Source organism: Sander lucioperca, chromosome 22 (assembly GCF_008315115.2).
Source record: "Sander lucioperca isolate FBNREF2018 chromosome 22, SLUC_FBN_1.2, whole genome shotgun sequence".
NCBI classification, from domain to species: domain Eukaryota; kingdom Metazoa; phylum Chordata; class Actinopteri; order Perciformes; family Percidae; genus Sander; species Sander lucioperca.
The window spans coordinates 6,634,325-6,657,695 of NC_050194.1; the positions used below are offsets into that span (position 1 = coordinate 6,634,325).

A 23,371-nucleotide genomic window follows, 5' to 3' on the forward strand; every position below is an offset into this window, starting at 1 on the left:
TGCTCTGATCGCCACAAACAATTCATTCGTGATTTGACCCTTAAACTGACCCTTTGTAATTATGCTCATGAGTATTTGACTGAATTGTTATTACAATTTGACAATAATGTGAATTGTGTGCTTCGATAAATGGAAAAACACTTTTTTTTTTTTTTTTTCTAAAACGGTCCGTTTATTATTAAATGCTTTCAAGAGATTTGGTCCACTTATGAGATCATGAACTTTCAACCAGGGAGGAGAAAAGAGAAAACAAAGTCAAGAAGATACAACGTAAAAACAACAAAATGTAAAAATACAGTACAAAAAGAGGCCTTGTTTTTTCCACTTCTTACAACCCTGGTTTCTTCATCAAGAGTTGTTGAAAACAATTCAAATAACAAATAATTTCTAACTGATTGAAAACCGATAAATTAAGATTTGTTTGTGGCTGTGAAGGTGTGTGTTGGTGCCGGGATTCAAACGACGCAAACTGTATCAGGAGGCAGGACGGGGCTATGCTAGGGATAATTCAACCTTGTGAAAATCTATGACATAAAGAGCCTTTTGAAGTGAAAGGATCTTTTTGATATTTCTAACATTGTCTCTACCTGGCTCTGATTGGTGCATAGTGTTGATCAGCCGTATATGGTAAGGTAGGCCGACGAAGCATCCGCTGTAAAGTTACACAAAAGTGCAAACCAAGTTTGTTTAAAGGAACACGCCGACTTATTGGGACTTTAGCTTATTCACAGTAACCCCCAGAGTTAGACAAGTTGATACATACCCTTCTCATCTCCGTGCGTGTTGTAACTCTGTCTGACGCCCCCAGCGCTAGCTAAACCTAGCACAGATCCTGGAGGTAACCGGTTCCAACTAGCCTACTGCTCCCAATAAGTGACAAAATAATGCCAACATGTTCCTGTTTACATGTTGTGATTTGTATAGTCACAGGGTTTACAAATAACAAGGTCATATGAGACACAGCCATCTTCTAACCGTATACAAACTGGGAACTATATTCTCGGAAAGGCCAAGCACTGCTACTTCTGCTACTTGGGCGGAGTGATTTGCTAGCAGCACCTGAAGCCCTGTGGTGAGGAGCAGAGAGTTCAGCTGGAGTTCGCTCAGAGTTGGAGTAATAGAGTCAACAATTACTAGATAGTAAAAGCATAGTGACCTTGTTATTTGTACACCCTGTGACTATACAAATCACATGTAAACAGGAACATGTTGGCGTTATTTTGTCACTTATTCGGAGCAGTAGGCTAGTTGGAGCCGGTTACCTCCAGGATCTGTGTTTGTCTGACGCCCCCAGCGCTAGCTAAGCCTGAGTTACAACACGCACGGAGATGAGAAGGGTATGTATCGACTTGTCTAACTCTGGGGGTTACTGTGAATAAGCTAAAGTCCCAATAAGTCGGCGTGCTCCTTTAACGGGGTACTGTACTCGAAATACAGAAACAACGAGCTGGGATTGCCTCCATACGGCTCTCACAGACCATTCCCTTCTAAGTGAAATACCTAAGTTTTTTTCACGGCCATCTGACCGGCCATCAAGACAAAGAACAGAGAAGCTTGGATTACAACACACAGAGGAAGTGTGACTTCATTCTCTGCTCAGGATGCCATTACTCCACTATATCTGTATATACCATATATTTGTTTGCTGTTATATTCATGTTCAGAATGTCGAGTACTGCCCCTTTAAGATGGAAAATCTGACCTAATGTGTAATAACTTACAATGTAAGATTTGTTGTGTGTACACAAAGTAGCAGAAACCTGCCTCCCCTTTAGTTTGTGTCATGATTCACCTGCCTTTAACAACACACACACACACAGAACATGCAGCACATGTTCTACTGTTTTCTTTTTTTCCTGTGCAATTCAGTTACAGCATCAGTGCCTTTCTCCAACAATGGAAGAGGAGCCCCCTCCTCTCAAATGCTCTGCTTCCCCCCCCCCATTTACTCCAACATATCTTTAAAGGCAGGAATTCAAACATGAATGGACAATTGTTTGTCCACACGTCACACTGGCTAAAATATATTTAAAAAATGCCAGTCATATTCACTATTTAATGTAGCCAGACGGAATTATAAAATTAAATTCCACCTTTTGGTTATTTACCTGCAACATATTTTTTTCCAGACAAAATTAAGATTTACCAAGCTTCGGCTCGTGGCTGTCAATTTTCCATCCCGGCTGCTTCTCATACATCTGACAACAATTAAGAGCATTTGAGTGGCGGCACTCTCCTACATTTTTTTCACCTTTTTAACTCCCTGAAAAACAAGATGGAAACACATTACTGACCACAGCAAACTCTTCCACAGCCACAGAAAAAAAACAGCTCCACCATCTCTTATCTAAATTACCTTATTAGGGTGTCCAAGTATTATAATAGGTATCAGGTATCATATACTGTATATAGTAAGCAGGATTATACAATAGGGGTATGTATCATCTTATAGGTGTAGTATATCGAATAAGGCGTTATACAGGAGTATATAGGCTACTATGTATGCTTCTGTTTCCAGATCCGTCTTTGTCTGGTGAATCAATTTAAACAAAAACGCACACTACAGGCAGTGAGCAGCAAGCTCTGTTGGTAGGATCAACACTGAGACACTGCAAAGGGGAAACATTAAACTTTAATCATCAGCTATTCTTTTTTTTCTTTTCTTTGACCAGTGCCCAAATAATCCTACGGCTTACAAACTTACAAACTTGAGCTTACAAAGAGCTCAGACAACATAAAGCAGGTGTACCGTACTGTGTGTGAAATGTCTTCTACTACTGACGACCTATCGGTAGCTGATAACTGACGTCAACACCTGTCGGATTTAAAGCTCAAGCGCCTCACATTAAATATCAGAGGCTGGGCGTTTTTCTGCTCACTGCCTCCCAGACAGAGCTGTGCACTGCTGCATACACAGACGCATATTTACTGTTAATTATTATATTCATACATGGATACATATATAAAGAGATTTATACATTGCAATTAACATACATATATCAATAGCATATAGAGAAGAAATAGAATAGAATAGTCAATAGATAGCAATCATTATAGTCATTATATTCATCATAATACTAGGAGTAGTAGTAATACGATCCCTCAAAGAAGCTAATACCTGGGCTGTTCCAGACGAGGGCTCATTATCAACAATCCCCAAAACCGCTGCTGAGTGACCAGCAAAACTGACCCGAGATCTGTATTTTGGGCTTAGCCCAGGCTGGGCTGTCCCGTCTAAATCCTGATTGGGCATTAAGTCTGTTTTTAAGACCTGGATAATTGGTGTCGCAACCATTTCTCTTTATTCTATTCATCCACTGACAAAATGGAATATCACAAAACAATCATACACTATATTGTGGTTTGATAATCTTTTCTACAGGTAATATATCTCGCCTTTACATTTATTTATTTTTAACGTTCTGCTCCAATTTTCCATAATGTTCTGGTTGAGTGTATGTCAGTATTTTGGGAATTGAAGCCATTAGTTGATTTTATGCACATCGCCAAGGTCACTCTGGATAGGAAAATTACTCAAAATATAGGGTGCAGCTTCTCGGAAGTTTGGCCTTAACACTGCAGAACAGTAACACTGCTGATTCTGTACGTCCAGTGTAGCTGCTGAACTTGTCAACAAAGAAGAAAAAAAATAAATAACTCAAGTTGGGCGACTCGATTTCTTCCATTCTTCTCTCAGTGTAAAAGATTTAACCCTCAAATTCAAATCAATCTCTGCACCAACCTCTTCATACATACCCTTTCTGGAACAACCCACACAATAGGAAAAATTACAAAAAAAAAATCATTAAAAAAAAAAAAAATCACTATAGTCATCTAGTTCAGCGATACATGTCATATAGCAATACCTCAATAACAAGAAGTTCTTCTATGTAATCAATACAGGTTTTCAGGTTATATATTTATTAAGCTTAACTGCTAAGTTATCAATTATTATTAGTAGTATACCATTATTTGTAAATATGTATAATATGTGTGTTTATGTATCTGAATATAGACATACCTCCATTGTGTCTCCGTCCACATTAAAGGCTAGAATAAGATGGCATCCTGCCTCTGTGTGCGTGTGTGTGTGTGTGTGTGTGTGCGCGCACACACGTTTTTGCATGCGTGTTCGTGTTGTATGTTAATGTGTTGTCCATAGGCACAATATGTGGTGAGAATGGTTTCCCTGTCTCAGGCTCGCAGGTTTCCCTTAATGGAAATGTTTATATTAGGAGCTACTGATAGCTATCAGGAACATAACATTTGGAAGTATGAGGAACACGGCTTTCCATTTGAAGGCCATGATTGGTTTTCAGTGAAATAATGACCCCAGTTCAACTGAAGAAGTGGCAACTTGCCCTTACTTTCAAATTATCTTTAATGTTCTCACAATCAACTCTAGAACAATACATTCTTAATAATCCTCCATTCTTTTCATTAGTCATTTTCTCCCAGCACTTCACTCTTTAAATTATCCTTTTTTCTTTAACTATTACAAAACTTTTTTTTTTTTTTTTTTTTTTTTTTTTTTACAACTGAAGTCTTCTAAACGGGCTGTATTTTCACTTTGCTTCAGTCCAAGTGAGGTCATTATTTCTTAATGGGCATCTGATGCTGAGAGCAGCTCTAGCCAGGACTGTATGTGTGCTGCAGTCACTTCTCTGTAGCACTCCAACACCAGCGTCACATCTCTGTCAGCTGCTTACCACTAGCTTACAGTACATGATGGAGAACAGCCCCTTGGTGGCTTTGGCAGCAATTGCTTTGAGCCATTGGCCATGTGTACTTTAGCAACAAGTGATTAGTTAAGACCTTTTTGTTTTCACATTGTCAGCCCCCCAACTCAACCTGAGAGGAGCTGACATTCAGGCCTGCTTTGATTCACGTGGACACCAGCTGACAGCTACTACAAGGTAATAATGTGAGTGAGTGTACGTGTCTGTGCTCGTCCCATGCAGGGACGGTTAGTCTGATCACATAGCCAGCTATCACGAGACCTTCTTATATTTATAGAAGGGGGAGGAGAAACTGTCATGTTACACAAGTTTGATTTGGGGCATGTGAGTATACTTGCATACATTCCACAACCACAGCAACGTTTTAAATGACTAATTTTATAGTTTCAAAGGCCCATGCAGGCATTACATTCATAGCGTTCTACCAATATGGCAGACAATATAACAGGTAAGTACAACTATCCTTTGAAAAAAAAAAAAATTGCGCTACAAATTATTAATCCCCAGAAAGTTATTTTGACCCTCTCGCAATATTCCCAATAAGGAAGGAGAGTAGAATGTGGTTGTTACGCAGCTTAACGAAGAGTGTCCACCAAGAACCTCTTTTTTTGTTTTTTTAAACAATACTTTGTTTCTTTCTTTCTTTCTCCATTGCCATCAACAGCACTGTGGACTTGACACTCCAAAGTTAAAATGTCAACTTTAAGCGTATGAGTACTGGGCTTTAATTCAGTTTTAAATTATTACCAAGCTAAATTTAAGAGCTGCGACCAGCGCGCCCACCCAAGAATTGTTTCAGTGCTTGCGGTTTTTAACAAAGAAAACAAACAAAAGTGGTGCCTGGTGAACACAGATATACAGTCCAAAGAGCACTAGGGAATACTAGTTGATCATTTTAGTCAGAGCAAAACTAGTTGTCTGTGGAAATTCTGCGGTATAATCTGCTAAAGGGGAACCTGAAGGTGCTGAGTGTAACTGCAGGTAACACTAAACTGTATTTTCACTTACAAAGCTCTGTCTTCGTGTTAAGCGGTGCCTGTGATTTGTGTATCATGTGTGTGTGTGTATGTGTATGTATGTATGTATGTATGTATGTATGTATGTATGTATGTGTGTGTGTGTATGTGTGTGTGTATATATATATATATATATATACACACACACACACACACACACACACACACTGGGTGTCCTACTGCTCTGACACGGCTGGAAAGATGTTAGAGGAGGTCAGAGTGGCGAGATGACAGACTGTTTAGTTGTAGCTGGTGTGGCAGGCATGTCTCTCTGTCTCTGTCTGCAGCTCAGCGGCGATCAGCTGCCTCGTCACCACAGCAACACTCAGAGATTATCCCCATCTGACAACCGTCGGCCTCCCTGAAACGATACACATCAACACAGCTCTTCTGTCAAACTTACCAACAATCATGTCTACTAAGCTGACAAGGAAGCAGTCAGCTACTATAAACTCACATGCAAAGGTCTCCAAGCCCTTTAAATAGAAGCTTCTATACGCAAATTTCTTTGTTCTTTTTCCGAATTTCTCTGATTCATCTGTACTGTAATAATGCAAGCAACAAGCCAGAGTTAGCTTCCACTAACCACTGAAGTTACAAGGCAGAATCTTATACATTACTATAGTGGGGTGGCATTGCTAACCTATTGTTCATTTTGTGATAAAAGCACCAAAATTGTTCACATATATCTCAATATATTTTGAAGAGATTTGGATATTGGGCCACTGCAGATTAGTATTATTCTGACCATGGCAGCCATTTTCCAAAAAGGCTGGTTGCTTGCATAGAACACTTTGGCAGTAGATGCTAGATCGGATCCGCTAGACTTGTCGAAGCCAAAAGGACATGCCTTGTGGCCCGCCTAATTCTGCCTCCGATTGGCTTGTATTCTGGTATTCCTACCCTAACCAATCCCCACTCCTCATGCCTAAACATAACCACTAATATAAAATAAAAATACTTATAAATCAACATCATCAGATTCTTACTGACACATCAGTGGAGAAAAGTAATGTGCAATATTCACAGGATAGTCTGGCCAATGAAAAGAGGGGAGGGGCAGGTTGATGGTCGCTGATGAAAGTGTTATAAGCACTCACCATGCTTTCTGTGTAATCTGCTGTTATGGTGACCTGCTTGTCCTCTGGGGGCGGGGTCACAGTAGAGCTATCCGTACGTCTACTCTGATTGGTCAGCTGCAGCCACAGTTCGTACATCTGTTGCATGTCTCTCACTGCAGAGGAGTGACAGGGAGAAAGAAGAGAAGAAAACCTCAGTAACTTCTGATGCAGCGTGTTATGCACTTCAAAAATCTATGTAATTTATCGTGACGTGTAGTGGTGGGCAAAAGGATTAAAAGAAAATTTGATTTGAGGAGTAACATGTTTAAATTTAGATCTAAAACACACCACTACTGGTTTGCATAATGAAAACCTCAGGAGCTTACAGCTGTTGTTCTTCATGTACGTCCAGACATCCCTCTCCTCCAGACTGTGAGCAAATGAGCAGTTCCCAATATAGTGACACTTCTTCTGCTTCATCACATGCACACACATCTGGATGACAAACAGGCAAAGCTAAAGTGTTACAGTGAGGCCGACAGCATTGCAACAGAGTTTCTCCACTGGATTTAATTAAAATGTAATTCTAAATTGTGAAAATGTCACTTTTGTTGTTTATGTCCATTATAGGCCACGATTAACAATTCCTAAAATACTGATAGTTTAAAATGGCTTAAAATGAATTTGTCTAATAAGTAGAATATGGTAATCCTACAATTACTGTGGTATTTAACACAGTTGATAGCGTCAACATGAAAACACGGTCAAACCCACACTGGCAAAAGCTAAAGAATAATAAGACGCTGGGGTAAGGATATTTACAACAACACCTGTCCCCCAGGTTATAAAACAGAGACAACTGTACTCTGCATGTGAGTACAGGGGTGGAGGGCTGCTGAAGAGAATAGAGTGTATAAGGACTCACGTCATATTGCTGTGGATACGTGCGGGAGAAGGGCAGAGGCCGAACAACTACCCACTTCTTCTTCTCAAATGATTTCACCAGCAGGACTCGACGCTCCTTCGTCCAGCTAAGGAGACAGAGAGCCGAAATAAATTAAAAAAAAAAAACCACATAAACAGGGCTCAAAATACCACGTGCATATACGCGGTAGTGTGCACGTAAAATTTTATTTCATCCTTTGGCGTACAACTGGGCTGCTACTGTAACAACCAGTGTTATAATGGCAACAGATGATTAGAAAGTCTGTGACATGTTAACTGCCCCATTGACAATCAGCCTTAAAGATCAGATTTGAAAAAACGGTGTCATATTGCCCCATGGGACACAAATGCTGGTGTGTGCATGTATGTAGAATGCGTGAGACAGGCCTCACCTGTGCCGTGCTTTGGCAGTGCAGTACTTGAGGTTCTTGTCGGGCTCATTGACCTGTCCTTCTCTCCAGCACTGGCCGCACACAAACTTCATTTTCAGGTTGAGGGGACGCCCTCTTCCCACCCCCGCTCCTAACCCTCCCACCCCCAATCCACCCACTGGGCCCACACCGCCACCACTGATGCCATCTCCCCCTACTCCTCCGCCCCCACCTCCCATTCCCCCTACTACTCCTGCGTGTATGCTGCTGCTCGGATGGGGGACATGGATAGGCTGAAACACACAAAGAGAAAAATGAGAAGTTCATGTTAATAAGACAGACTAATCCATTTTTTCGTTACCCGTTTAGGCAGAATTTTATAAAAAAAAAACCCAGACAACATTTAAGTTTATTTTACACACATATATAAGATGGGTTAAGTAGGGTCTAGGGGAATAGCATGAACTTCCGTGCTCATTATGTTCTACAGGTAAAGTTCCTTCTCAGGTGAAAGGAACTGGCTGGCATGTCATGTGTATCAGAAGACCTATGTAACTGTCCTCAACTGTCCCCCCCCACCAGGGCTAACACAGTAAATTTGAAGCAACTCCAGCTGCAGTACAGGGGAAACTGCTATACTTAATTGGTGAGAAAAAAAAAACAGTGCAAGATATCCAACTGTCTCAGTTCCCTTTTCCGGTCTCACCTTCTGCTGCTTCTGTGCGTTCTGCTCCAGCCTTTGCCAGTGCCTCTTGGACTCCTGCACCATCTCTTCGTGGGTGATACCTGAAGGAAATATTAGGGAGCAGCTCTTTGACCCTTTACTTACTTTTATAGATACTGTTTTCTTAGTTAAACACAGCATGCATTTGGCAAGACATTATTTCAGTATTAGCAATATGGCGGACCTTTATTATTAACCACAGCAACATTATGTACTAGATTACATTTTGTTACAGTTAAGAGGTTAAACGTTTTCATTTCATTCACAATATTTTTCGACAAATTGAAAAGACAACTGTTGTGTGCGTTCTACCCACCAGTATCCTGCTGCAGGACCCAGCATTTGAGCTCTATGACGGAGTGAGCAAAGGAGCAGCTGTCCTCCCGCTGGCAGCCGTAGCGAACCTCGTGGCGACACACGTCAAACTGGCAGAGAGGGTGCAGGGGACGCACCTTACTGTAGCGCACATTGGCTGACCTCACCACGTGCACCAGGCACCTGCAGCCGATAGATCGTAGACTTTTTTTACAATCCAACAGACAGAGTTTCATCACACTATTATTAAACCTAACTAAACTGACACTCTCTCGAGCAAAATTAAGACAGAAACTCCTTTACACTCACTTGTTGTCGTCGAACGGGTGTCGAGCTGTGAGGTTCGAGCAGACTGCTAAGTTTTCTTTGCTGCGCTTGCTAATGATGCGAGGCTTGCTGTCAAAACATTCCTGTTGAAAGAGGAAAGAGATGCATTTAAGTCAAAGTCTTGTTCAAATGCTCCAAAAGGTGAATGTTTGACAAGACTGTGGTCCCACCTCACAGAGGAACATGAACATGCCCATGTGGAGCTGCAGCAGTCTGGTGACGCTGAGCGCCCGTCTCTCTGTGCTGCCCAGCGGATCGAACAGCAGCTCTCGGCTCAGTGCGCCCTTCCTCTCCTGGGTCCACACGTCAATCTCCTCCTGGCAGTAGGCAAACGTACAGTTCTCCCCATACTGGCACTCCTGACGCTCCTGCACCTCTGTAGGACCGAGGAAGTGTACGTTATTATACAATTTTCGCAATATTTCAAATCAATTTGGCTGTACTTCCAAAATAGATTTTACCACCTTCAACAGATATTCAATTGTTGTATTAGTAATGTATACATACCTTTACAGAGTACAAATGCCCCCAGGAAGTTGTTCCGTGCAGGCCGTGGCCGGATCCTCTTCCAAGTGGGGTCATCTGTGTTTTTGAGGCGGCACAGCAGCACATCCCTTTTGCAGCGGTGTGCTGCCTCCGGCTGATACTTGTAGTCCATCACTCGTGGACCTGTGAGCCAGAGAAGGAAAGAGAAGGTTAAATGATCCTGTAAAACAAGTAAGCACTTTTGTAAGATGTGATACATCCTGTGAATGATGTTGCAATTCCACCTGTGCAGTAACAGAGGCTGATAAATGCCTTTAATCAACTTCAACTTCATTGATATCGTCCCCAAGGGGAAATTTGTGGTGCAGACAATTAAGACACACAGCACAACATAAAGACAACAAAAGAAGGTGATCCACATGAAGTGGGGCACTGAATAATAAGCACATGGAATACAACCACACATTTACATCATTTAAAATAGCTAGTTTTATTTTATTTCATAATAAAAAGGGCCAGTTTTCCCATCATAAAGTGCTAGTACAATACTAGTTAAATCCAGATAAATAAATACAGAAATCTATTTAACTATAATCAATCACTAATAAAATCTAAGCAGCAAATAATACTACGACCTAGAGCTGGGCAATATATCAATATTATATCGTGATATGAGACTAGATATCGTCTTAGATTTTGGATATCGTAATATCATAATATGGCATAAGTGTTGTCTTTTCCTGGTTTTAAAGGCTGTATTACAGTAAAGTGATGTAATTTTCTGAACCTACCAGACTGTTGTAACTGTTCTATTATTTGCCTTTACCCACTTAGTCATTATATCCACATTACTGATGATTATTTATCTAAACTATCATTGTGTAAATATTTTGTGAAAGCACCAATAGTCAACACTACAATATCGTTGCGGTATCGATAGAGATATTTGGTAAAAAATATCGTGATATTTGATTTTCTCCATATCGCCCAGCCCTACTATGACCATCACTACAAATCTAAACCAGTAAAATCAATAATAAAACTAAAACAGACCCTAATGCCCTAAAAAAACACTAAGAAATAGCACAGAAATAAAATAAAAAATCCAACCAATAAAAGATCTTAGCAACCAGAATTGCCATACGAACATTTCATCATCATCGTCACTATCAGAATCAGGACCCAAGCATACCATCACCACCTACAGCCCTGGCCACACCGGAGTTGAGGAGTGAAGAGACTCTAGTCCGTACCTGTTGCTCTTGACTGGGGAAAATCTGAAGCGGGAACCAGAGGGGAGTAGCTGAAACTCTGAGTAAAGGGAATGGACACTGACTGACAGGATGGATTTAGGCTTTTTTTTTTTCTTTTTTTTTTTAAATCACTTGCCTATCGTACAGGTCAGTGAGGTTATTTTGCCGAGGATGTTGCTACTAATCTTCACTATTTTAGATAAGATACATTCTGTATTCAATTGTTGTATTCATAATGACTAAACATCCATTGAAAACAACGATTAGATATTTCACGTATAATGCACACAGTTGGTGTGCAGGGTTCATACGCATTTTAACCAATACTTTTTGGCAAATTTCCATGACTATGTATTCCTGAAAATGTCAGTCGACATTATACAATAAGAATAAAAATCTGTGTTAAAGTTTACTCTCAGAGGGGGCGCTAGTGCGCACGCGTAAGATGTAGACGTGCATAGCTTGTGCTCTCCACCGCACCTTATGCAAAATTACCGAACACCACGATAAAACTGTCCAAAAGTTGATATTTTTTGCTCGCTTGCCTATCTCATCCGCTGAACCTCGCTAATTTGAAAATGTCGCAGCAAAGAAACCCTCCTGGAAAGTCCAAGACCATCGATGGATACATCAACAGTGCTAATGCTAGCGGGGCTAGTGCCAGCAATAACCGTTCCAGCGAGCCCTCTGCTAAACCTCCGGCTACCACTTCAGATATCACGTCCATAGACAAAACTCAAATGTACGAGATATGCAAGGAAATGTGTAAGGAAATGTCAGAGACGATTCTGGGGAGACTCGATGAACGCTTTGATGCCTTTGACACTAAGTTTCAGTCTGTACTCTCCGTGCAAACTGACCTGCAAAACCGCATGGTCAGTCAAGAGCAAACGACCAGTGCACTTGAAGAACGCGTGGAAGTGCTTGAAGCCAAGTGCGAAGACTACAAAGTACGCCAGCCAGCTTCAAACTAAACTACTGGATTTAGAAGCACGGTCCCGCAGACACAACATCAAGATTGTTGGTATAAAAGAGGATTCAGAAGAAGGAAAACCAACTGATTTTGTTTCCAAACTTATTCCTGAACTGCTTGGTAAACAGCACTTTCCACATCCAGTGAAAGTTGATCGTGCGCATCGCTCTCTGCAACCCAAACCAGCGGCGGGTGGCAAACCGCGCACCATCATAGCTCGCATTCATCATTTTCAGGTGAAGGAGCAGATTCTACGCCTCAGCAGGACGCAATCAATGGAGTACAAAGGAAACAAAGTTTTAATTTTCCCTGATTATACCAACGAAGTGATGAGCCAGCGCCGTGCTTTCCGAGATGTGATGAAAGCTCTGAGAGACGGAGGAGTTAAACATCACCTGCGCTACCCGGCCAGGCTTCATGTGTACTGGGATGAGGAGGAGAATATTCCCGAGGTTTTCAATGATCCAGCGGCAGCTGAAGCGGCTCGTTCATCGAAGGAACGTAGCGCTCCGGCAGATGGTTAAAGAACGCGATGAACATTTTTTACTTTCTATTTAAGGTGAGCGTGCTCGTTCTTCTGTGCTAAATGCGCCACACACTGTTGACCATTTTTCGAACTGCGTGTCGATAAGTGACTGTCCAGAACCATGACAATTATTGATACACCAGGGTGCAGGACAATTTCTTTTAAAAGGCGTATTTTACTTTGTTTTTCAACGTGGTACTAGGTTTCAATTTTTCTAATTTAACTATATTTACGTTGTGGTGGAGGGCGCTACTTGGGTCGGCCTACTATTTGTCCAGCAGCTCCTGTTTTGGCTAAGAAGGGAAGATACGCGTCAAGTTCGGGGGACGCGGAGGTGAGGGAGGGGGGGTGGGTATGGTACTGTGTTGTTGTTCTTGTTCGGCTCAGATGCACATGTTTTATTCACTTGTATTCGGTATTGCAACAGCAATTGTACTTTTTTGTTTTTTTCCAAAATGACTCAAGTACAAGGTAAAATGCATGTAGGAGGCAGAGATTTACAACTGATTTCATGGAACGTGAAAGGGCTTGGTAGTGCAGTCAAAAGGGGGAAAGTTTTTAAACACCTGAAATCTCTTTCTGCGGATATAATTTTTTTTACAAGAGACCCACATCAAAACAGCTATGCAACATAGGTTAAAATGCAATTGGGTGTCTCAGATATATCAATCACCATTTACCTCGCATGCCCGTGGTGTGGCAATATTGTTTCGAAAAAATATCCCATTTCAGGTAACTTCTGTTAACAACGACCCTCTTGGTAGATATTTATTGGTCTCTGGCACTATAAACTCGTTCTCATTAACCCTGCTTAATATATATGGTCCGAACACGGACGAGCCCAATTTTTTCAGAAAGGTTTTTGATCTGCTTCCAGACGACAGTGACTCAAACATAATAATAGCCGGGGATTTTAATTGCTATCTAGATCCTTTCTTAGATAGATTATCTACACGACCAGCACCTGAAATTGCATCTGTAAAGCTTCTAAATAATCTTTTGAAAACTAGGAGTCTAGTAGATATTTGGAGGATTCAGCATCCTACAAGCAAAGAGTATTCATTCTACTCAAATGTTCACAAATCCTACAGTAGGATTGATTATTTCACTAATTCCAAATATCATAATATTTTGATCTCTGACCACAGCCCCTTAGTAATATCATTTAATATTTCCCTCCCAAAACAGACTTATTCTTGGCGTTTTAACCCAAACCTTCTAAGCGATGACAACTTTGTTAACAATATAACCTCTAAATTGAAAGATTTTATAGAATTAAATGATAATGGTGAAGTGTCTGACTTGACCCTATGGGAAACATTAAAAGTCGTTTTGCGTGGTGATATAATCTCCTACACCTCAGCCATTAAAAAGGAGAGAGAGAGGAGACTGCTTGAAATTGGCAACGCTCTTCCTAGTTTGGAAAGAATTTACCAAAATTCTAAATCACCGGAGCACTACAAAGAGATATTGAAGCTTAAATATGAATACAATGACATTATGAGTGGCCAAGTTAAGAACTTACTTTTGAAATTAAGGCAGAAACACTGAGCTTGGGGATAAACCCAGTAAACTATTATCGCAACAGCTTAGAGGTGCCCAGGCTTCAAGAGCAATTCGTGGTATTAAGTCGAAAACAGGCATTCTTCTAACCAATCCTGTTGACATAAACCGTCGGCTCTTCCAAACACAATGTTTCGCAATCTAATCTGAATGATTTCTTTGACTCTATATCATTGCCCAAATTGAGTGACGCTGCTACGAAATGTCTTGATTCAGACTTTACGCTGCAGGAAGTCATCAACGCCATAAAGTCATTCCCATCAGGCAAGGCTGCTATAAGAGATTTTGTGATATTCTTGCACCACTTATGCTCAGAATGACGCATAATTCTAAAAGTAATGGAAAACTGCCAAAAACCCTTTATGAAGCAAACATTTCTTTAATTTTAAAAAAGGGCAGGGACGAAACTGACCCTGCAAATTTTAGGCCAATTGCACTTCAAAATTTTGATCGCAAAGTAATAACTAAAATCCTGGCTACCAGATTGAACAAATATTTGGCTTCTATCATACATCTTGACCAGACAGGGTTTATTCCCGGCAGACTCTCTTTTTCTAATGTCAGGCGGCTACTCAATACTATTTACTCTGATTTTAGTGGTATTAAAGGAGCTTCTATTTTGTCCCTCGACGCACATAAAGCTTTTGATCAGGTCGAGTGGCCTTATATGTTTGAGTCACTGCGCAGGTTTGGATTCGGGGAAACTTTTATCTCTTGGGTGAAACTGATATATGTAGAACCGTGCTGTTCTGTTTTGACGAATGGTGATCGGTCAGCCCCTTTTATTTTGCAACGCTCGGTTCAGCAAGGCTGTCCATTGTCTCCGGCGCTCTTTGCTATTGCACTGGAGCCGCTCGCTGTTACAATAAGAGAGCACCCACAGGTGAAGGGGCTTCAGGTTGGAGGAGTGGAAACGCTCATCAGTTTATATGCTGATGACATAATATTGTATTTATACAATGCTGAAAAATCAGTTCCCCCTCTTCTTGAGTTGATAGAGTCTTTTGGTAGGATATCAGGGTACACGATTAACTGGTCAAAGAGTGAGTTTGTGCCTCTTTCTAATACTTATTCACCAGGTTTTTTACAAAGTATTCCATTCAAAATAGTTAATGATCATTTCACCTACCTTGGTTTGACTATACCTAAGGATCCAAAACTAATATTTAAATTAAATTTCGCAGAATTTATTTCAAAATTAAAACAAAATATTGAATGTTGGAAAATTCTTCCCTTATCAATGATTGGACGCATAAACTCAATTAAAATGATCTCCCTTCCCAAGTTTTTATACTTATGTCAAAATCTCCCCATTTATCTCACTGCAGCCTTTTTTAAAGACTTGGACTCCATTATTTTGTCTTACATTTGGAATGGCAAAAATGCCAGAATTTCGAAGGCACACTTGCAGAAGTCTAGGTTAGAGGGAGGGTTGGACTTGCCTGTATTTAAGCACTATTACTGTTAGGGCATTAGTGTTCTGGCAGCAGGGATCCCTAGATAATCAGATGCTTACAGCCCCTTTGTGGCTTAAGATGGAGGCCAACTCTGTGAATAATTCTTCATTGCCAGCCATATTATTTTCCAAGTTCGAAAAGCCAGAGTCCTATAAGAATTTATGCTTTGTGGTAAAACAGTCAGTAAGAATTTTAAACCAGGTTAGGTGCTTTCTAAAACTACCAAATACATCAGTACAAACACCTATATGCTTTAACCATTGTTTTCTGCCTCCCTGGCATGACATATCATACCATGACTGGAGAAAGAAGGGCTTGGTCTCAGTTAGCAATCTGTACATTGACGGTAAATTTGCATCATTCAACCAACTGAAAGGAAAATATAATCTCTCTAATTCCCATTTGTTTCGGTACTTGCAGGTTAGGCATTACACCCAATCAAAAATTGAAGATTTTCAAAATCTACCCCTGGAGCATGAAATTTATGATATTTGTAAAAGTCCTCCTTTCTCCAAGCGTCTTATTTCGAGAATTGTACGTCTATTTGATGACTGTATTGCTGCGCACACTGTGAAAACTAGGGATACTTGGAAAGAAGAGTTAGGTGTGGAAATATCTGAATCCATGTGGAACACCTGTTTGTCTAATATTCATTCCTGCTCTATAAACAGTAGACACCAGTTAATTCAATTTAAGATTGTCCATCGCTTACATTACTCCAAAGTCAGATTACATAGAATATATCCATCAGTCTCCCCAGTGTGTGACAGATGTAATATGTCTGAGGGTACACTGTCCCATGCTTTTTGGACCTGCTCTTCATTGGTAAATTTTTGGTCTAAAATATTTGACTGGTACTCCAAAGCATATCAGAGACCCCTTCAGCCCGAGCCTGGACTTGCTATTTTTGGCTGCTCACAAATAACAAGGACAATTCCAACTATAATGCGGCAACCATTGGAACTGGGATTGATAGTTGCCAAGAGACTGATATTGAAGGAATGGAAGTCTTCCACTCCTCCTTCCTTTCAGGTATGGATCACTGACATGCTATCCATAATACAAATGGAGAAACTCCGCACCAGTCAAATGGACACATTTTTCCGTTCTTGGAACCCTTTAACTCATTTTGAAAAAGCTAAAATACAGTAAACTAATTGTGTTCCTGTATTAACGACCTTTCCTCCTACTGCTGTACTAATTAAGACTGTAAACAACTGGCAATAGCTGTATCTGAGCCTTGTTTGTTTGTTTGTCTGTTTAATTTGAAAATGTAAATAAAATATAAAAAAAAAAAAAAAAAAAGTTTACTCTCAGAGGTTTAACAATAAAATGAATGACAATTTATGTGGTTCATAGCGGGATTTGTAATATCGCGCCCCGAATAGAACGTTGAGGTTAGGACGACGTGAAATACATTTATTAATCACATATTATTATGCTGTGTTAAAAAAAAAAAATTCCATGACTTCTCCAAAACTTTCTGGGTCTTTTTATGTTTCCAAAACCTTTCCAGGCCTGGAATTTGCATTTTTTAAATTCCATAACTTTTCCAGGTTTTTTCAAAACGTATGAACCCTGGGTGTGCTAACGGAGACGACAATGCTATAACATCCCACTGTAAACATTTGTTAAAAAGGAGGGACAGCAGCAGCTGGTCAAAGGCTAGTAAGAGAAAGTCTGCAACGTGAACCAACCTATTCGGCTGTAACAGGCATGACAGGCCTGCCGAAACTCATGTGTGGCTGCCAGAGGATTCCTGGAGAGCAGAGACAGGTTGGTTCCTGCTGGACCATTCTGAAGAAGAAAGAAAGGCTAATTAGCGGCGGTTATGGTCCATGGTTATGGTCAGAAATGGCTGCTAATTAATACAAAACAGACACCATTTACAGTACCCTGTAAAAGCAGTTTGTACTGCAAGAGATGATGCAATTGTGTGCGTTACTCACTGCATGTGCAGCACTGTGGTTGCGCATTCCAGGGATGAAGCTGTGGCACACTCGTCCCCCTGAAGACCACAGACACAAGGACACACACTGCTGTCAGATCCCATATTGTAATGGTGCCGACTCACACGGTCTGCTGCTGACGCACATCTCAGGTTAAAGCCAACTCCCTAGGAACTGTGCTCTAGTAACTAAGCAAGAGCAAGCTAACACGTTGGAATGGGTCAAAATGTGTGTACAGTAAAAAAAACAATTTAAAAAATTACATTATAGGCATGCTTATCATTAGAAAATAATTTCAGTAAACAGTACTGTGTGCAAAGATAAAGTTCTACATACAAGAAATTTTATTTTAGGTACACTAAAGGTCTTTACACACGAGGGACGTTTTTTTCTCGCGATTAGTTCCCACGTCAATACATTTTTTCAAACCGTTGTTGAGAAAACAGGTAGTTCTATGTAAAATCAGACATTGAGCAGCCCCATATAGCCAAAATGGCATGATCCTCATTTCACAACACCTTTGCGAAGATTTGACTGTGAGATTGGCAGTAGAATCACGCTCCTTCGATCGAAGGACAGCTCAGCTCAGTGCAACATTAAAAAAAACCTGCTTTCCTTAAAAGGTGCTCCAAGAGATGTTGGGTGACGTCACTTCTTGTTGACATTCGAAGTATTGTCAAACAAAACGAGACTAGCTCGCCCCTCCCTCCTCCTCATCCCGTCCCCTCCCTTCCATGCTTCCATGCACTAAACCCCCACCCCCAAAAATCCTTCTTGTCGGTTATTGACAGGAACACTGTTTGTGTATGCGTTTTTTTACAGTGTGTTCAGGGGACAGGCAGCTCGCAGATAGTGAGGAGATGTTTGCTGTATGTGACAAAAAATGTTGTAGCCTAAAAAAACGCGTGACATCGCTTAGAGCACCTTTAAATGAGATAAAAACACATTAAGATATAGACTCTTTGCTTACCAGGGAGAGTGTACTCAGATAATGAGTCCAGCCCGCCAGTGGCGACTCCTGCCTTTCCTTCTCCATCCGTGACCCCTGTGGGGAAGCCTCCCAGTGCGTCCTGCGCCTGGGTGGAGCCCTGGTCCCGCTGGGCCAGCGGTGAGTAGGGCTCCAAAGCGGGCATGTCACTGATGGAGGAGCTGAAAAAGGCTGGGTGAAGCTGGGATGACGGGGCTGGAAGGTTCGCGGAGTACGGAGGCCGAAGACCCACCGCCGTGTTGGGGAGGTTGGTGGGGATAGCACCCTGGACTGGACTCTGGACCAGGAGACAAACAGAGACAAAGCATTACTTCATGTAGCGGGAATTGAGGTCACCCCTACTAAAAACACACGTGCACCTGTTGGTTGGGGCTCCAACTCCCTCCTTTACTCACCTCACTCACTTTCTTGGGAATGCACTCCAGCAGACTGTCTAACTCATCCTTGAGGACGCTGTTGCATTCATCCATGTGCTCCGACACAGGGACGGAGTATGGCATGGGAGGCAGGCCCTGGCTGCTGGGGCTCTCTGACAAGTCGGTGCATGGAGTCACAGGGGTCGCCGGGTCATCACTGACCGGGATGGGTGTGGCCAAAGGAGCAGGGATGCACTGCGCATTGGACACGTCGGCTAAAAAGGAAGAACGGAGATAAGGAAATTAATATGGGAAACAGATGGAGGTCTAGGTAGGAACAGACATGTTCAGGGCGTGCCAGTTGGTCATACCTTGTCCCATGTCCCCCAGGGATTCCAGCCCATTGGAGGACATCTGAAGAAAGAAAGGGGAAAAAAAAAAAAAACACATACGATTAGCCTCTCATTCAGTCATCGCATTCCAAGTACGTAGCTCTACACTGCGACAACAGCACCCACCTCTCCTGTGGGTGGGGAAGTCTCCCCATGACTCTCCCCTTCTGTGGCTGTGGACTCTGTCTGTGGGCTGACATAAGCCTTACGGCCCTTCAGGCCTAGTTTATTGGCCAGATCCTGAGCCAGGTCACTCACCTGCCTGTCCTGGAAGATGAATCACGAAAAGAGGTCCCACTTACCATTCACTTTAAGTCAACTTTAATGAGGAGCACAATTTAGTCTAAGTCATCAAATAAATCCTATCCGTGACTTAATATGTATACTGTAATCATTCATTATTCTATTCAAAATCTGCATTAACTAAAGCACTCACCATCACTATTAATTCATTTCCTGAGGAAATCTTTCATTTTAAACTACATCTTTAAATCATGTGGGGAAAAGTCATTTGTAATCATAGTTTCAGTGTTGATGACATACGTGTGGTGCAGTGAGGAGACATTTGGTTCCACACTCGTAGGCCTCCCGGAGTCGTCCCAACTCTCTCAGGCAGATCGCTTTGCGGTACAAAGCTCTGCGACTGCCTTCCGACACACACAGTGCACTGTCACAGTCCTGAACACCGCGCTCGTACTCCCTCTGAGATCGAGAAAACAGAGATATACAGTAAGAGCAAAGGCTATGGAATTTAAGAGCCATTTTACATGGAACAAAAAAACTGTTTCCACCTGGTATTCAAATCTGAGGCCCAACAAGTCCCCCAAGAGCATGCATTTGGTGCAACAGCGGCGAGGAAAAACTTGCTTTTAACAGTCAGAAACCTCAGGCAGACCCTGGCTCTTGGTGGATGGCCATCTGCCTTGACCGGTTGGGGAGAGGGGGGGTGTATGTGTCCTGGGCCACATTAAGGACCGCCTACTGAACTGTAAGCGGAACTAAGTACTCATTCAAAGTATTTGTCATGTCACAGAAACCACAGAGTGAATTGTGTTTTAGATGGTATTTTCATACTGTCGGTGATGTGTCTGTGTTTTGTCTCGGTGCTCTGCACAGATCTACACCATCTAACACCCGCCCGCCTGCTCATATCCCCGGCTCTTTGGAGCCCTGTGCCCCCCCGTTAGCCAGGAAAAGGCGGCTGTGTGAGCATGGAGGCCCCAGGGGAACACCAGTAGACAGTAACCTTATTTTTAGTTTCATAAAATGTACCCAAATTCACAAATATGTAGAATATTAGGCTATTATTATTATAAAAAAAATGTTTATTTTGTTGGTTTACTAGCAAGTGATCTATGATAAGTCAAACTAATATATATATTCCCTAATGCGTTTTCTATTTGTCCACATAAGCATCTGCAAGTAATATATCCCCTCTTCCCCCTTCTCCCTCACCGTCTGGTAGCAGGCAGCGGCCCGGTTGACATATAGGCTCTCGAGCAGCTCATGGGGGATGATGAGGGCCTCAGCCTGAGCGTAGCGGGCAACACTGATTCCCTCCCCATACTGCTGGGTCGCCTGACGACAGTCCCCATCTCTAAAGCAAGAATTGCCCTCATCCAGCAAGTTACACACCAACTGGGTCAGAAATGCCTGAAGGGAATGTGTAGAGAGAGGTCAAAGAGAGATTGAATAATAAGGGGAAAGAAGAAGGGAGGAAGAAGGTTGACATGAAAAAAAATTATAGGAAAGTGATATGAGATGTTCAGAACAAACACAGAAAGAGAAGAAAAAGAGGGGAACAAGAAAAGCAAGATATAAAATTTAGGACAAGATAAATCACAATGTCTGAGCTCTCCAGGAGATAATAAAACAAAATGTGAGTATTGCCAATGTGAAATCTGTGAGTATTGGAGCACATTGTTGATAAAAAAAAGTCAAAGAAAAATTGGATGAAAAGGATCAATACAAACCTCATAACTCTCTGGCTCTGGGAAAGGCAATGATGACCTGTGGACAAAAAAATAAGAAGCTGTATTTGCTCTCCATATACAAGGGGGGTGTACTTTTCTCATGATACCTCTAATTAGTTGTAACGAGGCATTAAAAGTCAATATTATTTGTGCCCTTACTGGATAAAGCTCATGGCTTTCTGAATTTCCTCTCTTCGTTTCTGGCGATCATGATCCATAGCCTGAAGGTAAAGACAAGGTTGACTTGCAACAGTTTAAAACTACACTTCTTGCACAACAGTATTAACAGCTTTGACATCTACGTTCAATATACCGTATCCACACATAACATTAGTATCATGATGGATAAGGCTATGTTCTGCAATGATTAAAAACCTTTGCAAACCCTGCTAACTACTTACAGTCGTCCTGGACAAGCCAAGGCCTGCCACTAAAACACGCTAAGCAATCATCGGACTTGCGTAAACAAATAGCCGGGATAGCTACAGATGAAGCTGGCTAGTAGTTATCGTTAGCATTTAGTTATATTGAGGATGCCACGGTTCGCCAAGAACTAACGTTATTGACGCATACGTTACATTGACAATTTTGGGAGGGGGCATCTGAACGTCAGCTACAACGTTAGCCAAAACAATTGGGAAAAGTATAACGTTAGCTGACATGCAGGTCAGCTCTCATATGGTGAGCTCCAACGACAGTATCGTTAAACGTTTCACTGACAGCGATGCATGTACGTTCAAATACACAACTTACTAATGGCGTTAGTGTAGATAACGTTAACGCTACCTGGGTTTACCTACCGTTAGTTAGGATTAGCCAGCTAACGCTATTTACTCAGCCTGAATGCTAAGCATTGAATGTTAGCTTAACGTTAAATAAATTAATATATATGTCAAGTCACGTGCAAAGTATTGTTTAAATTTACAGCTTACAAACAATTATTGTTGAGCTGACATAACGTCATATGGCTACACTGCTTGTAACCCTAGTGTTAACAGGGTAACTTAATTTAATCCTAGTGGAACCCCAGTTAATAGCCAAAGCCCTTGTTAGCACGGCAACTCACCGAGAGTTAAGTTGCAGCGCTTTTCAGATCAGAAATAGCTTTACAGAGCGTTGGCAAAAAAGACAGGAACAACTAGCCAAATGTCAGTCAATGTCCAGGCGCATATCTGTAAGTATAGTGTCCCTGTCATTTGTCTGTGGACGAAAAACGAGTTTCTCTGCGCTACGGCTGCTGTTGGATACTGACCGGCTGCTAACTAGCTAGCTAACTGTTAGCTGTTTCGATGAGTGCAGTATCGCAACAAGTTTCCAGGAGAAGTATGGCCACAAGAGGGCAGCAAAAACGGTCACTGTTTTGGTTGGGCTTCGTTTTCATGTGCAGTGTGGTGGAAAAAGTAGTAACGTTAGGACTACCACAGTGTACAAATACTCCATTACAGTTTTAGGCCCCTGTATTCAAAATGTTAGAATGATCGCCTAAATACAAATGCAGAAGTAAAATGCTAAATCATCATCACCAAAATGTTCTGTTTCTGTATAATGTTGAGCTAACTAAGTGTTACACCCTGGATTATTATTACGGATGCAATCATGTGTAAACAGCATTTTATGTTGTAGTTGATCGAGGTGCATCATATGGACCTCATAGGATACACTTATAGACCTTTTTCACAACAGACATTTTGACTTGTCATAGCACAGCTGAAATTGATAACCTTAACGATGGCTCAATTCCATCAAGTGTCCCAGTAAGCTATTTCAGTGAGTCAGCATGCACAATACTAGGACCTCTCCTAAGTGGATTGCAGCCATCATTAATGATTTTGAATACACCTGTGCTTTTCCTACTATGACATGTCAACATGTCTGCCGTGAAAATGGTCTATACTCTTGGTTATTATATATCATAATTGTATGTAAAATACCATCAGGAAAAAGGCCCAGCAGAGGG

The 23,371-nt window shown here is 41.5% G+C and overlaps 1 protein-coding gene across 6 annotated transcripts; it reads right to left on the reverse strand.

The window, feature by feature from the left end:
* Positions 1–1,856: 1,856 nt before the first annotated feature.
* Positions 1,857–23,369, reverse strand: zc3h7bb (zinc finger CCCH-type containing 7Bb). Of its 6 annotated transcripts, none has more exons than XM_035997213.1 (21): positions 23,346–23,369; positions 21,574–21,635; positions 21,415–21,451; positions 20,897–21,094; positions 19,985–20,143; positions 19,568–19,708; positions 19,421–19,463; positions 19,098–19,324; positions 18,676–18,970; positions 17,706–17,764; positions 17,454–17,553; positions 10,006–10,167; positions 9,669–9,874; positions 9,481–9,581; positions 9,173–9,354; positions 8,839–8,918; positions 8,154–8,425; positions 7,742–7,847; positions 7,203–7,311; positions 6,856–6,989; positions 1,857–6,116 (listed from the first exon to the last, which is right to left on the reverse strand). In XM_035997213.1, exons 1-21 carry the CDS (start codon positions 23,346–23,348, stop codon positions 6,081–6,083), a joined length of 2,712 nt encoding a protein of 903 aa, XP_035853106.1. In that variant the 5' UTR covers positions 23,349–23,369; the 3' UTR covers positions 1,857–6,080. The 6 variants fall into 6 exon arrangements, with proteins under 6 accessions (XP_035853106.1, XP_035853102.1, XP_035853103.1 ...); XM_035997209.1 differs by having other exon boundaries at positions 19,089–19,324; XM_035997210.1 differs by lacking the exon at positions 23,346–23,369 and adding an exon at positions 22,481–22,749 and having other exon boundaries at positions 19,089–19,324.
* Between the last annotated feature and the right edge of the window lie 2 nt (positions 23,370–23,371).